General features: G+C 36.3%; 1 protein-coding gene across 1 annotated transcript; it reads left to right on the top strand.

Annotated features, from left to right (window-relative positions):
• Nucleotides 1-7,391: 7,391 nt before the first annotated feature.
• Nucleotides 7,392-17,417, top strand: LOC127871031 (annexin A11-like). The gene is made up of 9 exons (XM_052413653.1): nt 7,392-7,557; nt 9,630-9,705; nt 10,977-11,071; nt 11,705-11,818; nt 13,020-13,110; nt 13,484-13,632; nt 13,943-14,120; nt 14,421-14,533; nt 16,307-17,417. The coding sequence occupies exons 1-9, from the start codon at nt 7,513-7,515 to the stop codon at nt 16,430-16,432; spliced, it is 987 nt and encodes a 328-aa protein (XP_052269613.1). The 5' UTR covers nt 7,392-7,512; the 3' UTR covers nt 16,433-17,417.
• The last annotated feature ends 2,654 nt before the right edge of the window (nt 17,418-20,071 follow it).

The following is a 20,071-nucleotide window of genomic DNA, read 5'->3' on the forward strand; positions in this document are numbered from 1 at the left end:
TTATGTATCACATAACGAATTTACAGCAACCTACGTGTACAATTGTTAAAAGGAGCTATGTACTAATGGACGCCTAGTCTTGAAATATATATCATGAAACATGACAAGTTCTTGTAATCTTTCAAATAAGTGTATAATCTAGTGCCATTCCATTTGTATTTACAAGAATCGCATATGGTCGTCCAATGAAATAATAACATCTACCATTGAATAATGGTCATGTCCCAGAGCAACAACTAGATCTAGTATAACCGCAGTAGTATGCTGTCGGAAATCGATATGACCATGTCAACAAAAACAAACGGCATTTAACAACACAACACTGATAATACATGCACACGTGCTTTACTGCCTACCGTTTTTTTTTTTTGGTAGTATTACTACTCCTAAAATATAAGAAACCAAATTCGTATATCATACTGGACATATGCACAAAAGAACTGTTAAAATTGTCTCATTAACATAAAACCCCAGAGCTTTGATATATAGTATGTAGCATAAGATGCTGGTCTTCAGAAATGTTTGTTATCAAAAGCAGCCGCACACCAGGGATCTTGAGTAGTATACTGACTTAACCCATTTATGCCTAGTGGACTCTCCCATCCTTCTAAGTTAGATTAATTTATTTCCAAAATTAGGGATGTCTTGTATATTTATTTCTATATTTAGAATATTTCTTACAGAAATTCCTTTAAGCAAACAGCGCAGACCCTGATGAGACGCCGCATCATGCGGCGTCTCATCTGGGTATGCGATGTTTGCCAAGGCCTTTTTTCTAGACGCTAGGCATAAATGGGTTAAGCAGGTGTTGTTTTCTGTTTGTATTATGTAATTGAATACTTTTAAATATTTTGTTATTTGATGGTATTTACATTTAGTTAGTCTAACTGATGAGTAATTGTTTTATGTCCACTGTATAATATTTCATTCCTAATGTTAATATATTAGTCTAACGTCTAATATGTACTCAACTCTTATATAGATTCGATGAGTATCTATATTTGACCATTTATTAAATTTGTAATTTGTTTTCTTGATTTTCTCCAATTTATTTGTATATATGAATAATATGTGAACATGTCCCTCTAATGCTCACAAAACATGTAAATTAAGTTCGTTAACACAACGACGAGAATGATGATGACGACGACTATGATAATGATGATAAAACTTACAAAATAACGATATACTAAGCACAACCAAAATGCATTTCGGTTTACTTTGTATAATGTACTTATTAAACGCACTGTGGCCGCTCTTTGATTTTGAAGACCGACGTTGATTTTAAACCACAGTTCGGTACTACAATTATCTCTGTTTAAAATAGCGAACAACTGGAGAGCTTTCTGCGCTTTGATCCCTGTAACTGGTTCCGCATTTAGAAAAAGATAAATTTGCTTCCTGATGAAGACTTGTTGTTGGTAGAAAACTTTATGTTTTTTGGCAATGTGCCAATTCATTTTCACATATTAATAGCAAGTGTCGCAGTACTTGCTCGAACACTTTCAAAGACAAGTATGTATAAATAGTTCGAAAACATTAACCTGGTACTCGTGAAAACACAATTAGCATACATTATACTCTTAGATTGTTTCCTGAATTTGCATTCGTTTTGTTCGAGCGCGTTTCGCGCAAGTTTAATTGGCCATAACATTATGCTTGGTGAGGTAAGCTTCAATCGATTTAAATTGCTTCGAGTATGAACACAAATATATTCATCGAAACGGTGTTTTTATATAATCAAAGGTCCATATTAGGTTAATAGCGACGAGTACTCACTAATCTTAATGGTAAAAACAAGTATGCATATTGATATATGCCCGTACTCTTAAAGGGGCCTTTTCACAGATTTTGGCATTGTTTAACTTATTCATTAAATGCTTTATATTGATAAATGTAAACATTGGATCGTAAAAGCTCCAGTAAAAAATCAAGAATAAAATTAAAGAAAGGAAAAGAACATTGCCCGAAGCAGGTTTCGAACCAGTGACCCCTGCAGTCCTGCCAGAGTCCTGAAGTAAAAACGCTTTAGCCAACTGAGCTATTCCGCCGAATACACATATTTGATGTATTTTATACCTTATATAAGCAATCTTCGTAGTTTCACAAAATTTAACGACAAAAACAGAACTCTCCAAATTATTCAATCGTTTCGCGTTGCAACGCTTTATAATTTTTATGTTTTAAAATCGTCAAAAGATGCATATAATGGCTATATTAGACCATGGTAAATGTTCAGTATTACTGTTTCCTTACAAATATCATAACTAAAACGAAACTGTGCGAATCTGAAACAACTTTTTTCAATTTTGTCAATTTACCAAAGCGTGAAAAGATCCCTTTAAAACACACACAATTTTCTTAAATCCATTTCCAAAATCCATAAACTAAACACATTAAAAAAGAATGTGCTATTATTGTCATTTTACAACTCACTGGTTCTTCGACATTCAATATTTTTATTATATACCGAACGATTCACAATTTTACCAGATGTGACTTCCTGTAAAACTGTTTTGAATTGTCTAATGTAATCTCATTTTTTCTTAATTTAACATATCGATAAAGACCATTTTATCTTTATTGTAATATACGAAATGGTTTCTCGCCACTGAAATGGTTTCTCGCCACTGTAACTACATTCATTTTCAATAGTTCACCCACACGGGCTTGATCAAATCATAAACATATAACAGCTACATGGTTGTGTATATTTGCATCTTTACAAAAGTGACATTAAGTAAAAACCTGACACGTGAGAATACGTGATTTAAGCGTCAAAATATTACACCAAACTGCACCTAAATTGACTTCCTTATAATAATAGCACAGTCTTAATAATCATACGTATATGAGTCGACCACGAACTTATGACAATACTGTTATATAAAATTATAATTTTAGGATAATACCATTAAATCAAATATGTTACCAACAATGCTGTACGCATATAACAAACAAATCTAAATCATACGCAAAAGATAATGTCTCTTTTGCTTTTAATAGTAAACAACTGTTGATATCCGTGTTATTCTAATATACAAATCGATGGACTACTTGCGGCCTGAGTGAGGTCAGATTTAAGACGTAGGGATTTCATTAAATACGTAGGAAAAGTGATCAAGAGATCCGTGATGGTATCTTTAAAACATGAACCGGAAAAAACAACAATTAAAAATATGGATAGTCACGTAAGTGATCGTCGATGGGAACTCATTAAATACGAAGGATCGATGATGGGGATATCCGCGATGTTATCTTGCAGACCTGAAGTGGACTGTTTACAGGACTGATTTTTAGCATAGTTGCGGTTACGCAACTATGCTTATGTTAGATCTACATTTCGAAAACCGACATGGAACGGTTGACCATTATGAAGCCTTACCTGATCAAAAATCTGACGAAATATCTTTTTAATGTATTATATGGTAATTCTAACATTTTTTTATTTAGAAACGTTTTTCTAACGTTTTCTTCCAAGAATATTGCTGACAACGTTTTTAGTGAATTTTTCTAAGACCGTTTTACGTGAAAAACCCTTCTAAGAAACTAAAACGAATTTCGTTCGTTAAACAATTCTGTTCTGGTTGATAATGATCTCACACATACTTTCTATTTCCTTTGTTTACTGTTCTGGGAGAGGTCAAATTCATTAGGCCCTGGTTTAAGGATATGTAGAATTTCATTGGTTAGTTATTAATAGAAATAAACATATTCTCAACAGAAAGTGGGACATAAAGCACTTTCGTTCTTTGTAAATGTGTAAAAAAAATAGCGGCGTACGATGAATGTTTTCTGATTTATGACATGGATTCTGACCTGCCTTTCTATGGATTTAATGAAGTAGAGTTTGAAAGTAACAGAGATGTGTTAATTGAAATTAAAATGATTTACTTTGAGCCAGAAATTAACGTTACGAGTAGAGCTAACGGTTTAAATGTGGCATCGAATTCAATGGATTCTCGCAAATTCTGGACGAGTGTTGTGTCTGTAAAATATTAAATGGAATGCCGTAAATGTATCGAGTCGGAAAAGAAAACGGATGGTTGCATACTGGTATGCGTGAAATAATGTAATTCTACCTATTTATTTTCATAGTTATGTCATTTTGTAACCATTCACATTCGTCACGATTTGGAATTCCCGTTTCTAAAAATAGAACATTTTGGTAGCATGAACCAACAAGGGAGGCGACTCGTGATGTCAGAAATTGTTAAGGTTACAATAAACTAAATAATCGAGTCATGAATATTCGAGTCATGAAGGTCTGTACTCTCTAAACCAGGGACCTATACTGTATAGGTCCATGTCTAAACAAATAATCATATTTTCCTCGAAGGCATGTTTTACACTTTAGACTTGTTCTGGTTTTATCGTTTGGAGATATTGATAGGGTAAGCATAGGTGTTCACTATTAAATACCTAAAATAGGATAAAGTTAGAGATTAAAGTAAAAAATGGTACTGCAAAAGGTTACAATCCACTAGAAAACGGCCGAAAAAAGAAGGTGCAAAAACAGTCGATTTTGATTTGAGTCGAACTCTTTTTTGGTTTGAACATGACATATCTTCTTTATTACTTAAATCGATTCAGCTTAGAATGCCCGTCAAGAAAATGTATGGTTATGGGGGTCTCTATGTGCAAAATGTTGTGTTTATTTTCGCTCAAATTTGTCGCTTTTACATTGAAACATATAAGGAAACAATTTAGTATATTTTTACCTAAACATTTACTTCAGCAGCAACTTCCCTGTATCTTGCAACTATGCTTTCAAGGCCATCGGCGCTCTCGTTGCGTACGTGATCAAATCAACATTAACAGGATGTTTTCCCGAATGTCGATTGCCCTCTGAATATTGTTTGATTGTGCCACTAGGATGTGACCTTAACCCATTTATGCCTAGTGGGCTCTCCCATCCTTCGAAATTGGATCAATTTATTTCCAAAATTAGGGATGTCTAGTATATTTATTTCTATATTTATAATATTTCGTACAGAAATTCCTCTAAGCAAACAGCGCAGACCCTGATGAGACGCCGCATCATGCGGCGTCTCATCTGGGTCTACGCTGTTTGGCAAGGCCTTTTTTTTAGACGCTAGGCATAAATGGGTTAATAAAGACACACACGGTTATATGTTTAGTTCACAACTATATGATTCACAATTTAAATAGCAGTTCAATATATTAATCCAGGTAGTCATATATTTAAGTGGAAAAGTGATAATATTTGAAGCAGTATTACATGACAGCCACATGCAATAATACCATACTTTTATAGGCACGGGCATACAATTCAGAGACAATAAGATGGTATGTCTGAGCAATATATCACGTTTAATTGACTGCCTATGAGATCAATACAATTGTTACATCTTTATTTAAATACTTGACTTATAAACATCATTTTTCATGTTGCAAACTCATTTTTATAACTTTTTACTTAAAACATGCTCTTTATATAGTTTTTACCTTTTTACACAGAGCTTTTTATCAAATGCTTAATATTTTTCTGCAATACTCTAAAAGCTTAACGCCCAATGCTCAAAGGGAACGTTTTACAACAAATTCTGGCTGGACGTTAAACGATTAATGTCGTGTGTTTACGGTTTTATAGTTAATTATACATATTTGTTTCACTTTTGACATAACTCGATAAGTCTTACTTGACTTTTTCTATTATATCTATTCATATGCATTAATTTTGAATGAATAACGGCTTAGTTAATCATTTGAGGTATGCACAGAATATTGTATATATAATTAAAAACAAAAGGCAATAACCCCTTTATAAAAGCGCTTGATACCCAGATATTCTTCAGCTGATGGAAGGCTGCTCGTGCTTTAATGACGCGGGTTAAAACTTTTGCAATCGTTCCTCCATTTCCAGGATGCTGCCCAGATAAGTGAAGCTGTCCACCTCCTCCAGCGCCTCGCCTTGGACTTTGATGTGTGTGTCGTTGATCTTCCCTCTGTTGATGGTGAGGCCCAGTCTAGCTGAGTTTTCCGCCAACATGTTGGTATTGTCATGTATCTGTTGTGTGTGGGAGGGAAGAGCCAGATCGTCGGCAAAGTCGAAGTCATCCAGCTGTTTCCATAGTATCAACTGGATTCCGTTTCTCTTCTGGTCCTTTGAGGTATTCACACGACCCAGTCTATGGCCAGCAAGAACAGGAAAGATGAGAGAAAGCAGCATTGGCTCACTCCGAAGGCGTCGGTGAGCTGTCTGCCATGAACGATTCTTCAGGTCATCCCTTCATAAGACTTTCGAATGATGTTGAAGATCTTTTCTGGCACTTCGTAGTGTCTCAGAAGTCTCCAGAGGGACTGCCGGTCAACATTGTCAAACGCCTTCTCATACTCGATGAGGATGACATACAGGGGCAAATTCCAGGGATTGTTACAGAATGATGCGCAGGGTTGCGATCTGATCCGTGCACAATCTCTCTGTTCGGAAGACGGTTTGTTGATCACGAGGATGAGGGTCTACTGCGTCTTTCATTCGGATGAGCACGATGCGATTAAACACCTTTCCTGGGATGGAAAACTTCATTATCCCTCGATAGTTTGAGCAGGAACAGAGGTCGCCTTTTATTTGGGAGCTTAATGAGATATTCTTCTTTCCAATCTGTTGGTAGTTTTTATTCTTCCCTTTTCTTGCATATCTTTCCATACGAGCGGATCGAGTAGCTCCACACTGGTCTCGACGTCAGGCTTCAGCGCGTCTGCCGATATGCACTTGATTGCCAGATCGCTTGTAACTGGCGGTATCACCGTTGTGCTCGCCGGAGCTGACATGTTCAGTAGCTTCTGGAAGTGCTCAATCCACTTTTTTCTTCTGCCATTGGTCATCTGCTATCACTCCTCCGGGTTTCTTTTTTTACTGGCCTTTTTGGTTTAGCATTTTTTCCTGCTATTCTCTTCGGTATTGAGTACAAGTAGGCAAGGAGCCAATTCCAAACAGTACGAAATATTAAAGAATTGTCGAAAGACACATACGTACAAAGCAAACTTTGCAAAATAATTAGACTGGGATAACAGGATATGAAAGGTCAATGCAACGCATTGGGGGATTAAAACTATAGTATAGATTTTTGTATTAAAACATTTTAGTAACTGGAGCGTCATTTGTTTGAAAATAATGTATATATTATTTTCTGAATCTATTGCATTTTTGAATTTTCGCTCTTCACATATTTGGACACGTTTCTGTAGGAGTGCGAGCACACTTTAGCACTTGTTTTTTCCTGGCCTACCAAGTTTGGAGATGTTATTGACTTCATTTACGCGTGCTTAGTGACACTTGAGAAAGTGCATGTGTTGCATTTAACTCTCTGCGTCAATCTAAGGGAACACTTAAGACCCCGATTAGCACGGCCATTATGTGGTTCAACAGGGCACGGACTATCTTTCAATCAATAGTATATAATAAGGCAGCGGTTGAGCGAAAGCATAAAATCATCCGATCTTAAGAGCACTGACTTCAAAATTTAAATTATACAGTTAAAGGTAGTTATGTGTGACTCTTACAAGGAACATAAAATGGCTACTCACACACAGGTAAATGGATTAACGTTTATTTCAAATCTGACTTTTAAACGTTATTATCAGTGTTCGTAACAGTAGTTAGTTCTTATTATAGTACTCATATGTTTTGATCAACATACACAACTGTAAACAATTGATTCTTTTTCTCGATCAGCGCCACACTTACATACCGGGGGCAATGATGAAACGGGTGACATTTATTCTTTTTCTCGATCAGCGCCACACTTACATACCGGGGGCAATGATGAAACGGGTGGTCTTCTGTAGAGCATCAGCCGTAGCGTGGAGACGCCACAAGGCGGAATCTCTTGTGCATGTGGTGATTAAGTCTATTTTGCCCTGCTCGCAGTCGTGAGGTGATTGTTCTAGTCTCGACAGGCGATTGTAGCTGTCCTATGGCTGTTTATTTCTGAACAGGCACTTAAAATTGTGTTAATTTTTTCTAGTCTGACTTTAATCTCCTCTTGGTCTTCTTCCGCTCCCAGCTTTGCCATTCTGTCTGCATCATCATTTCCGCGTATCCCGCATTCACCCATTTATGCCGAACTGACTCTCCCATCCTTCTAAATTGGGGCAATTTAATTCCAAAATTAGGGATGTCGAGTATATTTATTTCTATATTTAGATATTTCTTACAGAAATTCCTTTAAGCAAACAGCGTAGACCCAGATGAGACGCCGCATCACGCGGCGTCTCATCTGGGTCTTCGCTTTTTGCCAAGGCCTTTTTTGAGACGCTAGGCAAAAATTGGTTAAAGAGGTTCCGTGTATTCCGCAGTGAGAGGGGTCCACTGGATTACAATTCTGAAGCACTGAATGTTTAGTATCCAAAGGTTTTATCATGATTTTATGATAAATGTCGTTTAGTATATGGTCTACAGCATTTTATAGGGAATTGGTCATTTGCCCTTAAATAAGAGACTAGCGAACAATAAATTATATCTTGCTAATGTTTCTGGAGTTTCACTATGTCTATACATTTGTCACGCTGCGGTCTTAAGTTCGTAGCTATTAAGTGTAGTTGGTAATTATTCATTTGACCATAGCGCTTTCGAACATAAAAAATAATGTTCATGTATTTCGTACATCAAACGAAATAGTTTTATTGAAACAAATCGACATTATACAACTGATGCCTTTTACAACGCATTGATTTATTTTCGGTAGAATGGGGTATAATCATTTTGAAACACAACGAATCATACTGATTTTAGAAACAAAAATCATCGCTTTTTTGGCTTCATAAAACTGTGCAATATTCTTATCTTCGTAGCCTGATGTTTTTCGCTACGTCAGTTTGGGGATTTTTCCGCACGCATAGGGTGTTCTCACGTTCCATGTTCTTATGGTTGTTCCCTTGGTTGAAAGCTCGATCATTGTCTTAGCTCCAGTAGCTAAATGATCGTATTCACCCCTTTAGACAGAAAAACACATATTATATTCAGACTTATACAACAGTACATCCTCTTCAAACTTTAGACTGGCCTTGGAGTGCACGGTCTTTGTAATTCCGGGCCTCGACCAATCCTGCTGAGTATTCTTTTGTCGAGTCCTCATCATTTTCTTTTAGTGGGCTTGGATTACTCTTGGCGTCACGGGCCTCCTTTCCAGGCGGAAATGTTAACTTGGCAAATAAATAGATTTGTTTAAACGTTTTTTTAAATTTTCTTTAATGTATGTATTTAAAACACTATACTATTAGGAAAAGGCTACACTAAGTATAATACCAAAAAAGAGCGTTGATAAAAAAGTTTGCCAACCACGGGAATCGAACCCAGGACTTGTGAACGCAAAAGCGAACGATTACTTTACACCACAGAGGCATTGAGTATTCCCAGGCGAATAATAGAACAGATATAAAGTTTTGATTTTGACCAAATGATTGCAATTTAAGGCAAGTTAACTTTTATTAGTTATAACACATTACGTGAACGGAAGAAATCGAGGTAGTCAACTCGTCTGTCGTTTAGTTTAAACATAATTTTTAGATAAATAGGTCGACAAAGACAAAAAAATAATTAATCTCACAATCAGGCAACACATAAACAGAGAACACACTTATGACAGCTACTGTATTTTATTCAGGGAACGGTGGTGCCCAGCAAACCATTCTCAGCAGAGAAGCTTGCTCAGCAACTACACGAGGCTATGGACGGCCTAGGTAGGTTGTGTATGGTAGACTACGCTCTGGTTTGACTGTTTTTGCTACTCGCCAGTGATATTTAACCCATTTATCCCTTACGTCTAGAAAAAAGGCTTTGGCAAACAGCGTAGACCTAGATGAGACGCCGCATGATGCGGCGTCTCATCAGGGTCCGCGCTGTTTGCTTAAAAGAATTGCTGCAAGAAATATTCTAAATATAGAATAAATATACTAGACATCCCTAATTTTGGAAATAAATTGATCCAATTTAGAAGGATGGGAAAGTCCACTAGGCATAAATGGGTTAAGATGAAGATTTAGGTTTTGTCTTGGCGTAAGAACTATTTAGTAGGTTATTGTTATTAGTTATTATCCGGTATTAACTATGTTCTACTCGAAGTTAAAATTGAAGTTAAATATGCCTCTTTACAACAGTACTTAGAATGTATGTGTCGTGTTCTGAGAAAGCTGGGCATAATGCATGTGCGTAAAGTGTCGTCCCCCATTAACCTGCGCAGTCCGCACAGGCTTATCCGGGACGAAACTTTCCGCCTAAACTGGATTTTCGCTAAAAAGAGACATCTTTAAACGAAATATTCCATAAAAGCGGAAAGTGTCGTCCCTGATTAGCCTGTGCGGACTGCACAGGCTAATCTGGGATGACAATTAACGAACAAGCATTATGCCCAGTTTTCTCACAACACGACACATATACACTCACGTAACAAGAGATAACATTATGGTGCTATCTTTGTTACTAAGGGGGATTATTACAACAGGTAATGGCAAGGAAATTAACCCATGTATGCCTAGTGGACTCTCCTATCCTTTTAAATTGGATTAATTTATTTTCAAAATTAGGGATGTCTAGTATATTTATTTCTATATTTAGAATATTTCATACAAAAACTCCTTTAAGCAAACAGCGCAGACCCTGATGAGACGCCGCATCATGCGGCGTCTCATCTGGGTCTACGCTGTTTGCCAAGGCCTTTTTTCTAGACGCTAGGCATAAAAGGGTTAAATAAGCGTCATTTAATTACTAAGCGGTATTTTACAATAGTGCAGCAAGCTTAGACAATGAAATAGAATGGGTGTTATCTTTATAAGTAATTAGGATGACTTGAATAACCGCCTGGTTATTTCCGAAGTTTGACGTCTGGTTAAGCGGACAATTTTGTCACCCATGGTCAGGTTTTATACTTTTTCTAATTCAAATAACTTACCAAGCGTTCCAATTAAAACAAAATAAAATATGTTGTTGTTAATGTACCTTGTTTTAACGACAGGGACGGAGGAGAAGCCGATCATTGACGTCATGGCGTCCCACGACAATAAACAGCGTCAGGAGATCGCGCTCTCGTACAAAACTCAGTTTGGCAAGGTATGCGGGAAAATTGAATTTATGTGATAAGATGCAATCTTTGTTCTCTTACACATGTGTATTCAACTCGTAATTGTAAAGCATTTCTGAAAATAAAACAGCAACCAAATTTCGGATTATGATTATAATTGAGTCGCGTTCTGAGAAAACTGGGCATAATGCATGTGCGTTTAGTGTCGTCCCTGATTAGCCTGTGCAGTCCGCACAGGCTAATCAGTGACGACACTTTCCACCAAAACTAGATTTTCGCTAAGAAGAGACATCATTTAAACGAAAAATTCCTTAAAAGCGGAAATTGTCGTCCCTGATTAGCTTGTGCGGACTGCACAGGCTAATCTGGGATGACAATTTACGCACAAGCATTATGCCCAGTTTTCTCAGAACGCGACACAATTACAGTCTGATTATATATTGCATATTTATTATGGTTACGATAGACTTTGATTTCGGCCTTTACGCAGCCTCCATCCCCTGAGAAGACGATACATGTTCATAGCGAACTTAAACTACTTGAATGGGCATTTAACTGCTCATAACAATTAAACACGCTATAATTTTACCCTGCGAGCTGTACAAATGTACTCTTATACCATGATGACACTTATGATCAAACACCTTCCATAACCATTGTAGGACCTGCGAGCGGAGTTGAAGTGCGAAACAAGCGGCAATTTCGAGAACCTGCTTGTGGCCCTTCTGGAGACCCCTATCAACTACGACGCCAAGTCTATCAATGACGCCATTAAGGTATATGAACTTGGCAACGCAAGCACCGCACAGTGGTCTCCTCTTCTGTACTGGATTTTATCCAATATCTGAGGAGGTCAAACCTTTGCAATGGAGTCATCAAGTTTTTTGTAAATTATACTTGGATTTAACTCGTTTTATTTGATTAATCTCTTGAGATAATGTATTCATGCCGATTGTAATTATCACACACATGCATGTTTAGCTTATCTAAGACCAATGTGCTAAAAGTGAACATTTTGATCGCCTCTTGGTCGTGGTTCATCGTGCGTCGCGAAATGTGCGTCGTCAACATTCACCTTGTGAACAGCATTTATAGCCCAATCTTCCTGAAACATTTGTCCCCATAGTATCTTTGCCGACTTTGAATCTGGGTCACGTTAGGTCAAAAGCTTAGTCAGTAGGTTTAATTTATGAAAAAAGCTTGTTGATACTCTATAAGTCAAACTTTTTTCCAATCGTCATGATACTTGGTCAGAACATGTGTTTTATTGACGGCTGAGTTCGAGAAATGTTCCGGTCCATTTTAAATTTTAAAAATTGCCTCCGGGGGGGGGGGACTGATTTCCTTTTATAGCTATATTGAATCCTTGTGCAATATCAGTAAGTCAAATATTTTGTCCAATCATAATGAAACTTGGTCTTATCATTGCTCATGATATCGCGGCTGAGTGTACGGATCCATTGAAAAACATTATCGCCAGGGGACAGTTTTCATTGTATGGCTATATTGAAACCTTTTAAACAGTCAAGATGTCATATTTTTGTGCAATCTTTATGAAACTTGGTCAGAACAACTTTACTTTTCATATCTCGGCTGAGTTTGAAAAGGGTTCCAGTCCATTAAATTACATGGCCGACAGGGGGTGGGAGTGGCATATTTCCTTATATGGATAAAATGAAACCTTGTGAACTTTATAGAAGTCACTTTTTTATTCATGAAACTTGGTCAGTTAATGTGTTCTTCTGATATCTCAACCTAATTCAAAAATGGTTCCAAGTGAAAATCACGACCCGAAGACACATTTATATTAAATACAACACAAGCTGCTTAGATTTGTTTAGTGACTAAGATTCTCAGGTGAGCGAGGTTCGAACATTTTAATCGGTTGCACATCCAATAGTTTACTCTGACGTTTCCAAAACGGTGCCCCAAATTTGTATAATTGTTCGTGTTATTTGATCTTCATTTACTTTTTAGTTCGTGGGCACTGACGAGGGAGCGCTGATAGAGATCCTGAGTTCAAGGTCGAAGGTGCAGATAAAGTCCATCAAGGCGGCTTACAAAACACGTATTAAACTAATTCTTAATCTCGCACTTGCAATTGTGTTGAAACTCTTTCAAGATGTATAATTCATCAAAACCTGTTTTAACAGATGATAAAACCATAATTATAAATATAATTTAAATTCCAGTCGAAGCTAATGCAACATAAATGTTCTTGGATGTCTGGTTTTTATACAGCTCAAGTACATGAACATAGTTTAATACATTATATTTACATGTTCGTTGTGTACTGAGTGCAAAAGTAGTGTCTGGTTTAACTATTTCCAGTATTTAAGAAAGGCATTATCATGAAAAATTTAACGGTTGTAAATCAACATACGTCAGCTTATAATAGAAAGGACATATTCTATATCATTGTTTTTTCGTCCCATTTCTAGTGTTTAATAGCGACATTGAAAAAGACATTTCAAGCGACACAAGCGGACATTTGAGGCGCTTCTTGGTCTCTCAGCTTGCTGCCGGTCGTAGTGATGACGTTACTGTTGACGCTGGTCTAGCCGCAAAGGAGGCCGACGAGCTATTTGCCGTAAGATTGTTGTGTGGTACACTCTTGTTGGAAAGCAAACTCGCAAGTATTGATAGCATTATGTTTTGGAGCATCGGTTTGGCAAATGGTTTCTGTTTTATGGTCACAGCGATTCTATGAATAAGTTTACATACTATTGATTATAAGTCCAAAAACCAAGATACCGTTAGTATTTGTGGTGTCCATAACAGGTGTCCACAATGCTGAAGACACAGGCAAAAGTATAGTTAGGCCTGCAGAAGCCACATTTAACCGCACACCACATTTAAAACATCTATGAACTGTGTGTGTTTGTGGGTTTGTTATACAGGCGGGCGAATATCAAGTGGGCACGGACGAATCTGTATTTAACCGCATCCTGACGGTGCGGAGTTACCCGCAACTGTTGGCCACGTTCAACGCATACAAAGTGAAACACGGCAAGGAGATCGAAACCGCTATCAAGTCCGAGACGAGCGGCTATCTAGAAGATGGCTATCTTGCCGTTGGTAAGATTCAAACCCTTCATTGTCACCGTTTATCATACCGTTGAAAATGAATACAATTATAATTAGAATATTCTATAGTAGCTTTATTGTGTCAGAGGGCGAAACAAATGGTGCGGAGAGTCTTGTACTCGACCCTTGGACCATGTGCGATCGGGGCGAATATAATATATATATAATTTATATAAATAGTACGTGTAACGAAATTTGCATGATACGTTTGAAACGTGTTAAAGACTTTCCTTAACAAAATTGGCAAAACAACGCTTATTTTCTAAAAATATTTGTGTTTGCATTTTCTAGTGAAATTGGCACGAAGCGTTCCTGCCTACTTTGCTGAACGCCTTTACAACAGCATGAACAGGCCAGGGACCAAAGACAGCACATTAATCAGAGTAATCGTAACCAGAAGCGAGGTAGATTTCCAATTGTATGATCTATAATATATTTTTTCATCAACAAAAACATTACCTATTAGAAAATGCAAAAATGCTTTAGAATTCTTGTCTGATAAAGCAAAGTCAAGATGTTTCCAATTCGTAATGGAACAAGGTATAGTTGTTCATTGACACTATTGTTCGAATTTTGTCCTTTCAGTAAAAGCGGAAATAGTGCATTGACTCTGATACACGCTAAGATAAAGAAGACTTAAATGTAATAAACATGTATATAATTATTACAGATGTGTGATTCCGCTGGGCCAAGCGATTTCGTCTACCATGTCATAATTGTCCTCTACACAAATTGTCACTTAACCCTTTGAGCGCTGGAACCGGATTTTGAAGGCCTTTGCAAACAGTTCGGATCCAGATGAGACGCCACAGAACGTGGCGTCTCAACAGGACCCAAACTGTTTGCTATTCTGATAGTGGTCTTAGAAAAAAAATCGAAGAAAATGCTAATTTTAGAAATTCAGCAGACGACATTTTAGCAGACGACAAATTTCCCAGCATGCAAAGGGTTAGTTAAGTCAAACGTGCCTCCAACTTCTCTGGATGGCACATGCTTTATATAAACTAATACGTTTATCTTTTGTTCAACTGTTAATTAAAGAGGTAAAATTAAATATTTATAGTGGTTCATTACAAATGTAGTTTAAATCGCCATGGCGTTAAAGTGTGCCAGTCCCCATGTGTAACACTGTTTACTAGTATTAAGAATTTTGTAACGAACTGACTCACAAAAACTGTTCTGAAAACAGGTATCGCTCTTTATACTAGAACTAGTGTACTGAATTGCACCGCAAAAAGGTTTACTTGATGTAAAAGATGCAATAACGACAAATAATTTAACTTCGGGGGTTATGTGAAACAGCACATCAATATACCTTTTATGTGTCAAGAGATATTTTGTTAAAGTCATTCAGGCAACACACATCATGTAGTCAATACTGAGGCGAACTCTTAAAGCCTCTATAACGCTCAAATTCAACGAATATTTCGTAAAATAATTCGTAAAATATTCGTAAAATAAAGTGACCCCATAAATAATCATTGTTCCATATAGCAATTGCCGTAATTTCAATGCCAGATATTGTCTGGTAACATAGATTTTATGTAGATACAAATGCTCGTTTTTATTTGTGTGTATCGTAATGAATTCCATTTTGATTTTCCGCAACGATATCTATTCATACGATACATAAACACTAACATGGTACCATTTTAGTGTTCGAGTGTCGTATGAATAGATATATTTGCGTGAAATTAAATGGAATGCATTGTGTAAAACAAATAAAGTGAAAACGAGCATTTTGTATCTACACAAATCTATGTTACCAGACAACATCTGGCGTTGAACTTTCGGCAATTGCTATAAGGAACAGTGAGTTTTAATTGTTAAACTTTATTTTACGAAAATTTCTACAAAATGTTTGTTGATTTGAGTAGTAATGGGACTTTAATACAACGAATTGTAACAAATATGGATGCACATATTGTTAATAGTAATATTTACAATTCTTGTATTCATAAATGCTGCAAATTTGTGTAGCGTTCTGAGAAAACTGGGCATAACGCATGCGCGTAAATTGTCATCCCAGATAAAATGTGCGGACTGCACAGGCTAATCTGGGATGACAATTTACGCACAAGCATTATGCCCAGTTTTCTCAGAACACGACACATATAGTCACTGGTAAACCACATATTTACAATTCTTGTATTCATAAATGCCGCAATTTATTCCAGATCGACATGGTGCAGATTAAGTCGGAGTTCGAGCGAAAGTATGGAAAATCTCTGGCAAGCTTCATCAAGGGAGACACGAGCGGAGACTATGAGAAGTTGCTGCTGGCTCTGATTAAGGAGAAATAGAATAGTGGATAGTTGAGAGCGAGTTTATATGAACTCAATACTATTGTTCTAAACAGATAATACGTTGATAAATGTAAAACTTGGGTAGAATTTCAAAAGAAGCAGTAGCAAAAAATAAACAAAAGTAACGTTTTATTTAATTGCAAATAGTTATGCAAGTTGCACAACATTCCTCTTTCATATTAAAACGTTGGTTAAAGATTATCAGAATGAACTTTTTGGCATTGAAATCATATATACTCGCTTTAATAAGTTGATGCTGGGTCTTATTAAGGAGACATTTACTAAAATATGAACGTATCGTGCACTCTTTTACCCTGACTTTGTATTGATTTAGCTTAAAGTGTTATATTCTTTATAATATAGTGCAATCAACAATGTATTTGCAGTAGAGTAAATCATTTTTCTTTTCTTCTTTTACATGGAGAATCTTTCGTTAATATTAATTTTTGTTTATATTTAAACCAATTACAGTGTTATTATCTGTGTAAATGTAAATTTTGTAAAAAGAAAGTGTACAACAAATATTTGATAAAACAATCGGCATTGAATTGAAATTGTGATTGCAAAAGTAAAATTTCGGTGGTCGCACGTGATCTGCCTTGTTTGAGCGGTGTTGAACATCTGATTTGTGTCGTGCTCTGAGAAAACTGGACAAAATGCTTGTGCGTAAATTGTCATCCCAGAGTAGCCTGTGCAGTCCGCAGAGGCTAATCAGGGACGACAATTTCCGCTTTTATGGAATTTTTCGTTAAATGATGTCTCTTCTTAGCGAAAATCCAGTTTAGGCGGAAAGTGTCGTCCCGTATTAGCCTGTGCGGACTGCACAGGCTAATCTGGGATGACACTTTACGCACATGCATTTTGTCCAGTTTTCTCAGAACATGACACATTTGCCGGTTCATTTTGTATGTTGTCAAAGTTTCATGCTGCTTTTATTCTGTAACTGCTAGCGCATTTAAAAATAAACGTTCTTTCTAAATAATACTTGTCGTTTATAAACTTCGTGGTTTTTCGCAATATGGCCAAGATTTTGAAGGGACTTGTTCGCAGATTTTGGCCTGTTTTGAAGTTTTTCATTAAATGCTTTAAATTGAAAAATATAAACATCAGAACTAAAGAGCTTCAATATAAAAACAAGAATAAAAGTAAAAAAAGAAAAAGAAAGTTAACCACACCAGGGCTCGAACCACTGATACATAGAGTAAATGCCAGCGCCAAAGCCACTCAGGCGTCCGTCTTCACGTGTGTATGTGTGTTAGTCAGAGTTTATGTTCGGGTCGTCGTTGTGTCTTAACGACTACATTATGTGCGGACCTGACCATCAGTCTTCACATGGGTTGCCATTTATTTTATACTTTGTATAACCATCCACGTGTTGTTACAAAATATAACAATAACACAAGAAATTGAATTTTGTTAATCGTTTCGCGTCTGAGACGCTTTATAATTTTATCAATTTCTAACGATGATTTTTCGAAAACGAAAGTGTATTTTCACACACTGATGTACCTTGTTCATTTTTTTTTATTGAATCTGTGACAAAAAGTTGAAAAATTCTCATTTTGATAAACTGTGAGCAAGTCCTTTTAATATTGTAAAGTTTACTGCTTAACATTTTACGTATTTAGCGGGTACCAGTAAATTGAAACTAAGTCATTAGTTAAAACAGATTTACCTTACGGCAATTTACGATAAAATGTCATTATATAGAAAAACTGTAACCTTTCGATAACTACGAGAGATAAATATTGAAATATTTAAACAGGCAATCACAGAGTCAGAAATACAATTTGAAAATATACATGACCCTGAAACCCTTGTCCAAACTTATGATACTAAACTTTCAGCTTTGGTAGACAAACATGCTCAACTAAGAACAAAATCTATAACCCTGCGGCCGACTTGCCCGTGGTACACAGATGAGCTTCATGACGCTAAACACATCAAACGAAATTTGGAAAGAAAATGGCTAAAATCGAGACTTACTATTAATCATGAAATTTATAGAAACCACTGCGCCAAAATGAACAAAATTTTGAAAAAAGCACGCGTAGATTTTTATTCAGATAAAGTAACATCCTGTGGCCGTGATCAAAAGAGCATGCACAAAATCACAAAACACTTACTAGATGGCCCATCTGAGATAGCTCTCCCGTCTGGCAAAGCATCCGATGAGTTAGCACACGATTTCAATGATTTTTTCATAAATAAAGTTGAAGGTATCAGAAAAGATATTTTTGAGCATGCCCTATCTCATGCAAATTCAAAACAGAGTAATGATTATAACCCTACAGCACAAACATATAGTTTGACGTATTTCCGTCCGACAACTTAGGAAGAAGTTGAAAAAATCCCCAAATAAATCTTGCGAGCTTGACCCTATTCCAACTTGGCTCCTGAAAGAATGCAAAAATGAACTGCTACCAATACTGACAAAAATCATCAATCTTTCGATGTAAACAGCAAGTGTGCCAAGATCCTTTAAAACATCACGTATAAGACCTTTATTAAAAAAGCCCACCTTAGATAAAGAAACACTTATATATTGCATTTACCCATTTTAAGCTATTTCTTCTGCATAACTCGGGGAAAACTTTTTTGAAAAACATTATCATTAATAAACTGACCCAAATAGTATGTGATGCGAGTATTGCCTTATTTTATTGTTTTAGGGCAAAGATGCATAATGAGATTTTTTTTTAAATAACAATGTTTGTTTATAGGTTTTTGTTGCGTAGTGAATGTAGTCCAAACCACGAACACTGCTACCTAGTAATATTCTTCTGTTCTTCATCATTCTGACTCGTTTCAGATTGCTCCATTCACTACCATGCGTCCGATTACCTTGCCATGTTATAGTTTGTTATAAAAGGTATTATTTAATTATATGTAATATTTATAACGGTATCCGAAAAAGTGCTTTGTTTTATAAGTTCCAAGTATAAGGTATACACTTTCAAATTATATCCCATGCTGGTCTGCACATTGGCATAGATCTCCATTATCTACGAGGTCTTACTTATATATATATGTATATCTTTCAAAAGAAGCTTGCTTTATTTCTATTTCGAGTTTTCATTTGTTAAAGAAACGATATTCACAGAGCAATTGTAAGACGTTGCATTTTATTCAAACGAATACTATTGTATTCTGTCTTGCAAAACTCACCAACGCGCACTAATCTGTTCTTTCAGAACAAGACGTCCATTAAAAATCTGTTTAAAATCACATATCATGTCAACTGCAAGTATTTGAATGAATCAACAGTTTGTCAACAAAAGAGGTCGACGTTGTTTCTTTTCTCCTAAATATGTTGAGATCACGATTTCAACTTTTGCTTAGTTAAATTTCTTGTCTTGCCAACAGTCTCTCTACGCTACCATCGTTATGATTATGTTTTCGTATTGTTTGTGTTGTGTGAGTGTTTGGCTCACTGAATTAAAATTAAGACGTTGTACATGTTCTGTCTGTTATTTGCTGCTGATGGTGACTTGAGTTTTACTTTATTGTACACTTTTATTCATAAAAAAGCAAGAAACTACAACGGGCTTACATAGGTTAATTGTACAAGCATACGTTTAGCAACCATAACACAAGAACAAGAAAAGCAAAAAAACAAATTAATACGGCATCATT

The sequence above is a fragment of the Dreissena polymorpha genome, chromosome 3 (assembly GCF_020536995.1).
Source record: "Dreissena polymorpha isolate Duluth1 chromosome 3, UMN_Dpol_1.0, whole genome shotgun sequence".
NCBI classification, from domain to species: Eukaryota; Metazoa; Mollusca; class Bivalvia; order Myida; family Dreissenidae; genus Dreissena; species Dreissena polymorpha.

Excerpts from the sequence above, each read along its gene's own strand:
- LOC127871031 (XM_052413653.1), top strand. The coding sequence starts at position 7,513 with ATGTGTGACTCTTACAAGGAACATAAAATGGCTACTCACACACAG. Across the intron at positions 11,819-13,019 it reads CTATCAATGACGCCATTAAG|TTCGTGGGCACTGACGAGGG; the intron begins GTATATGAACTT and ends TTTACTTTTTAG. Across the intron at positions 14,121-14,420 it reads AGATGGCTATCTTGCCGTTG|TGAAATTGGCACGAAGCGTT; the intron begins GTAAGATTCAAA and ends TGCATTTTCTAG.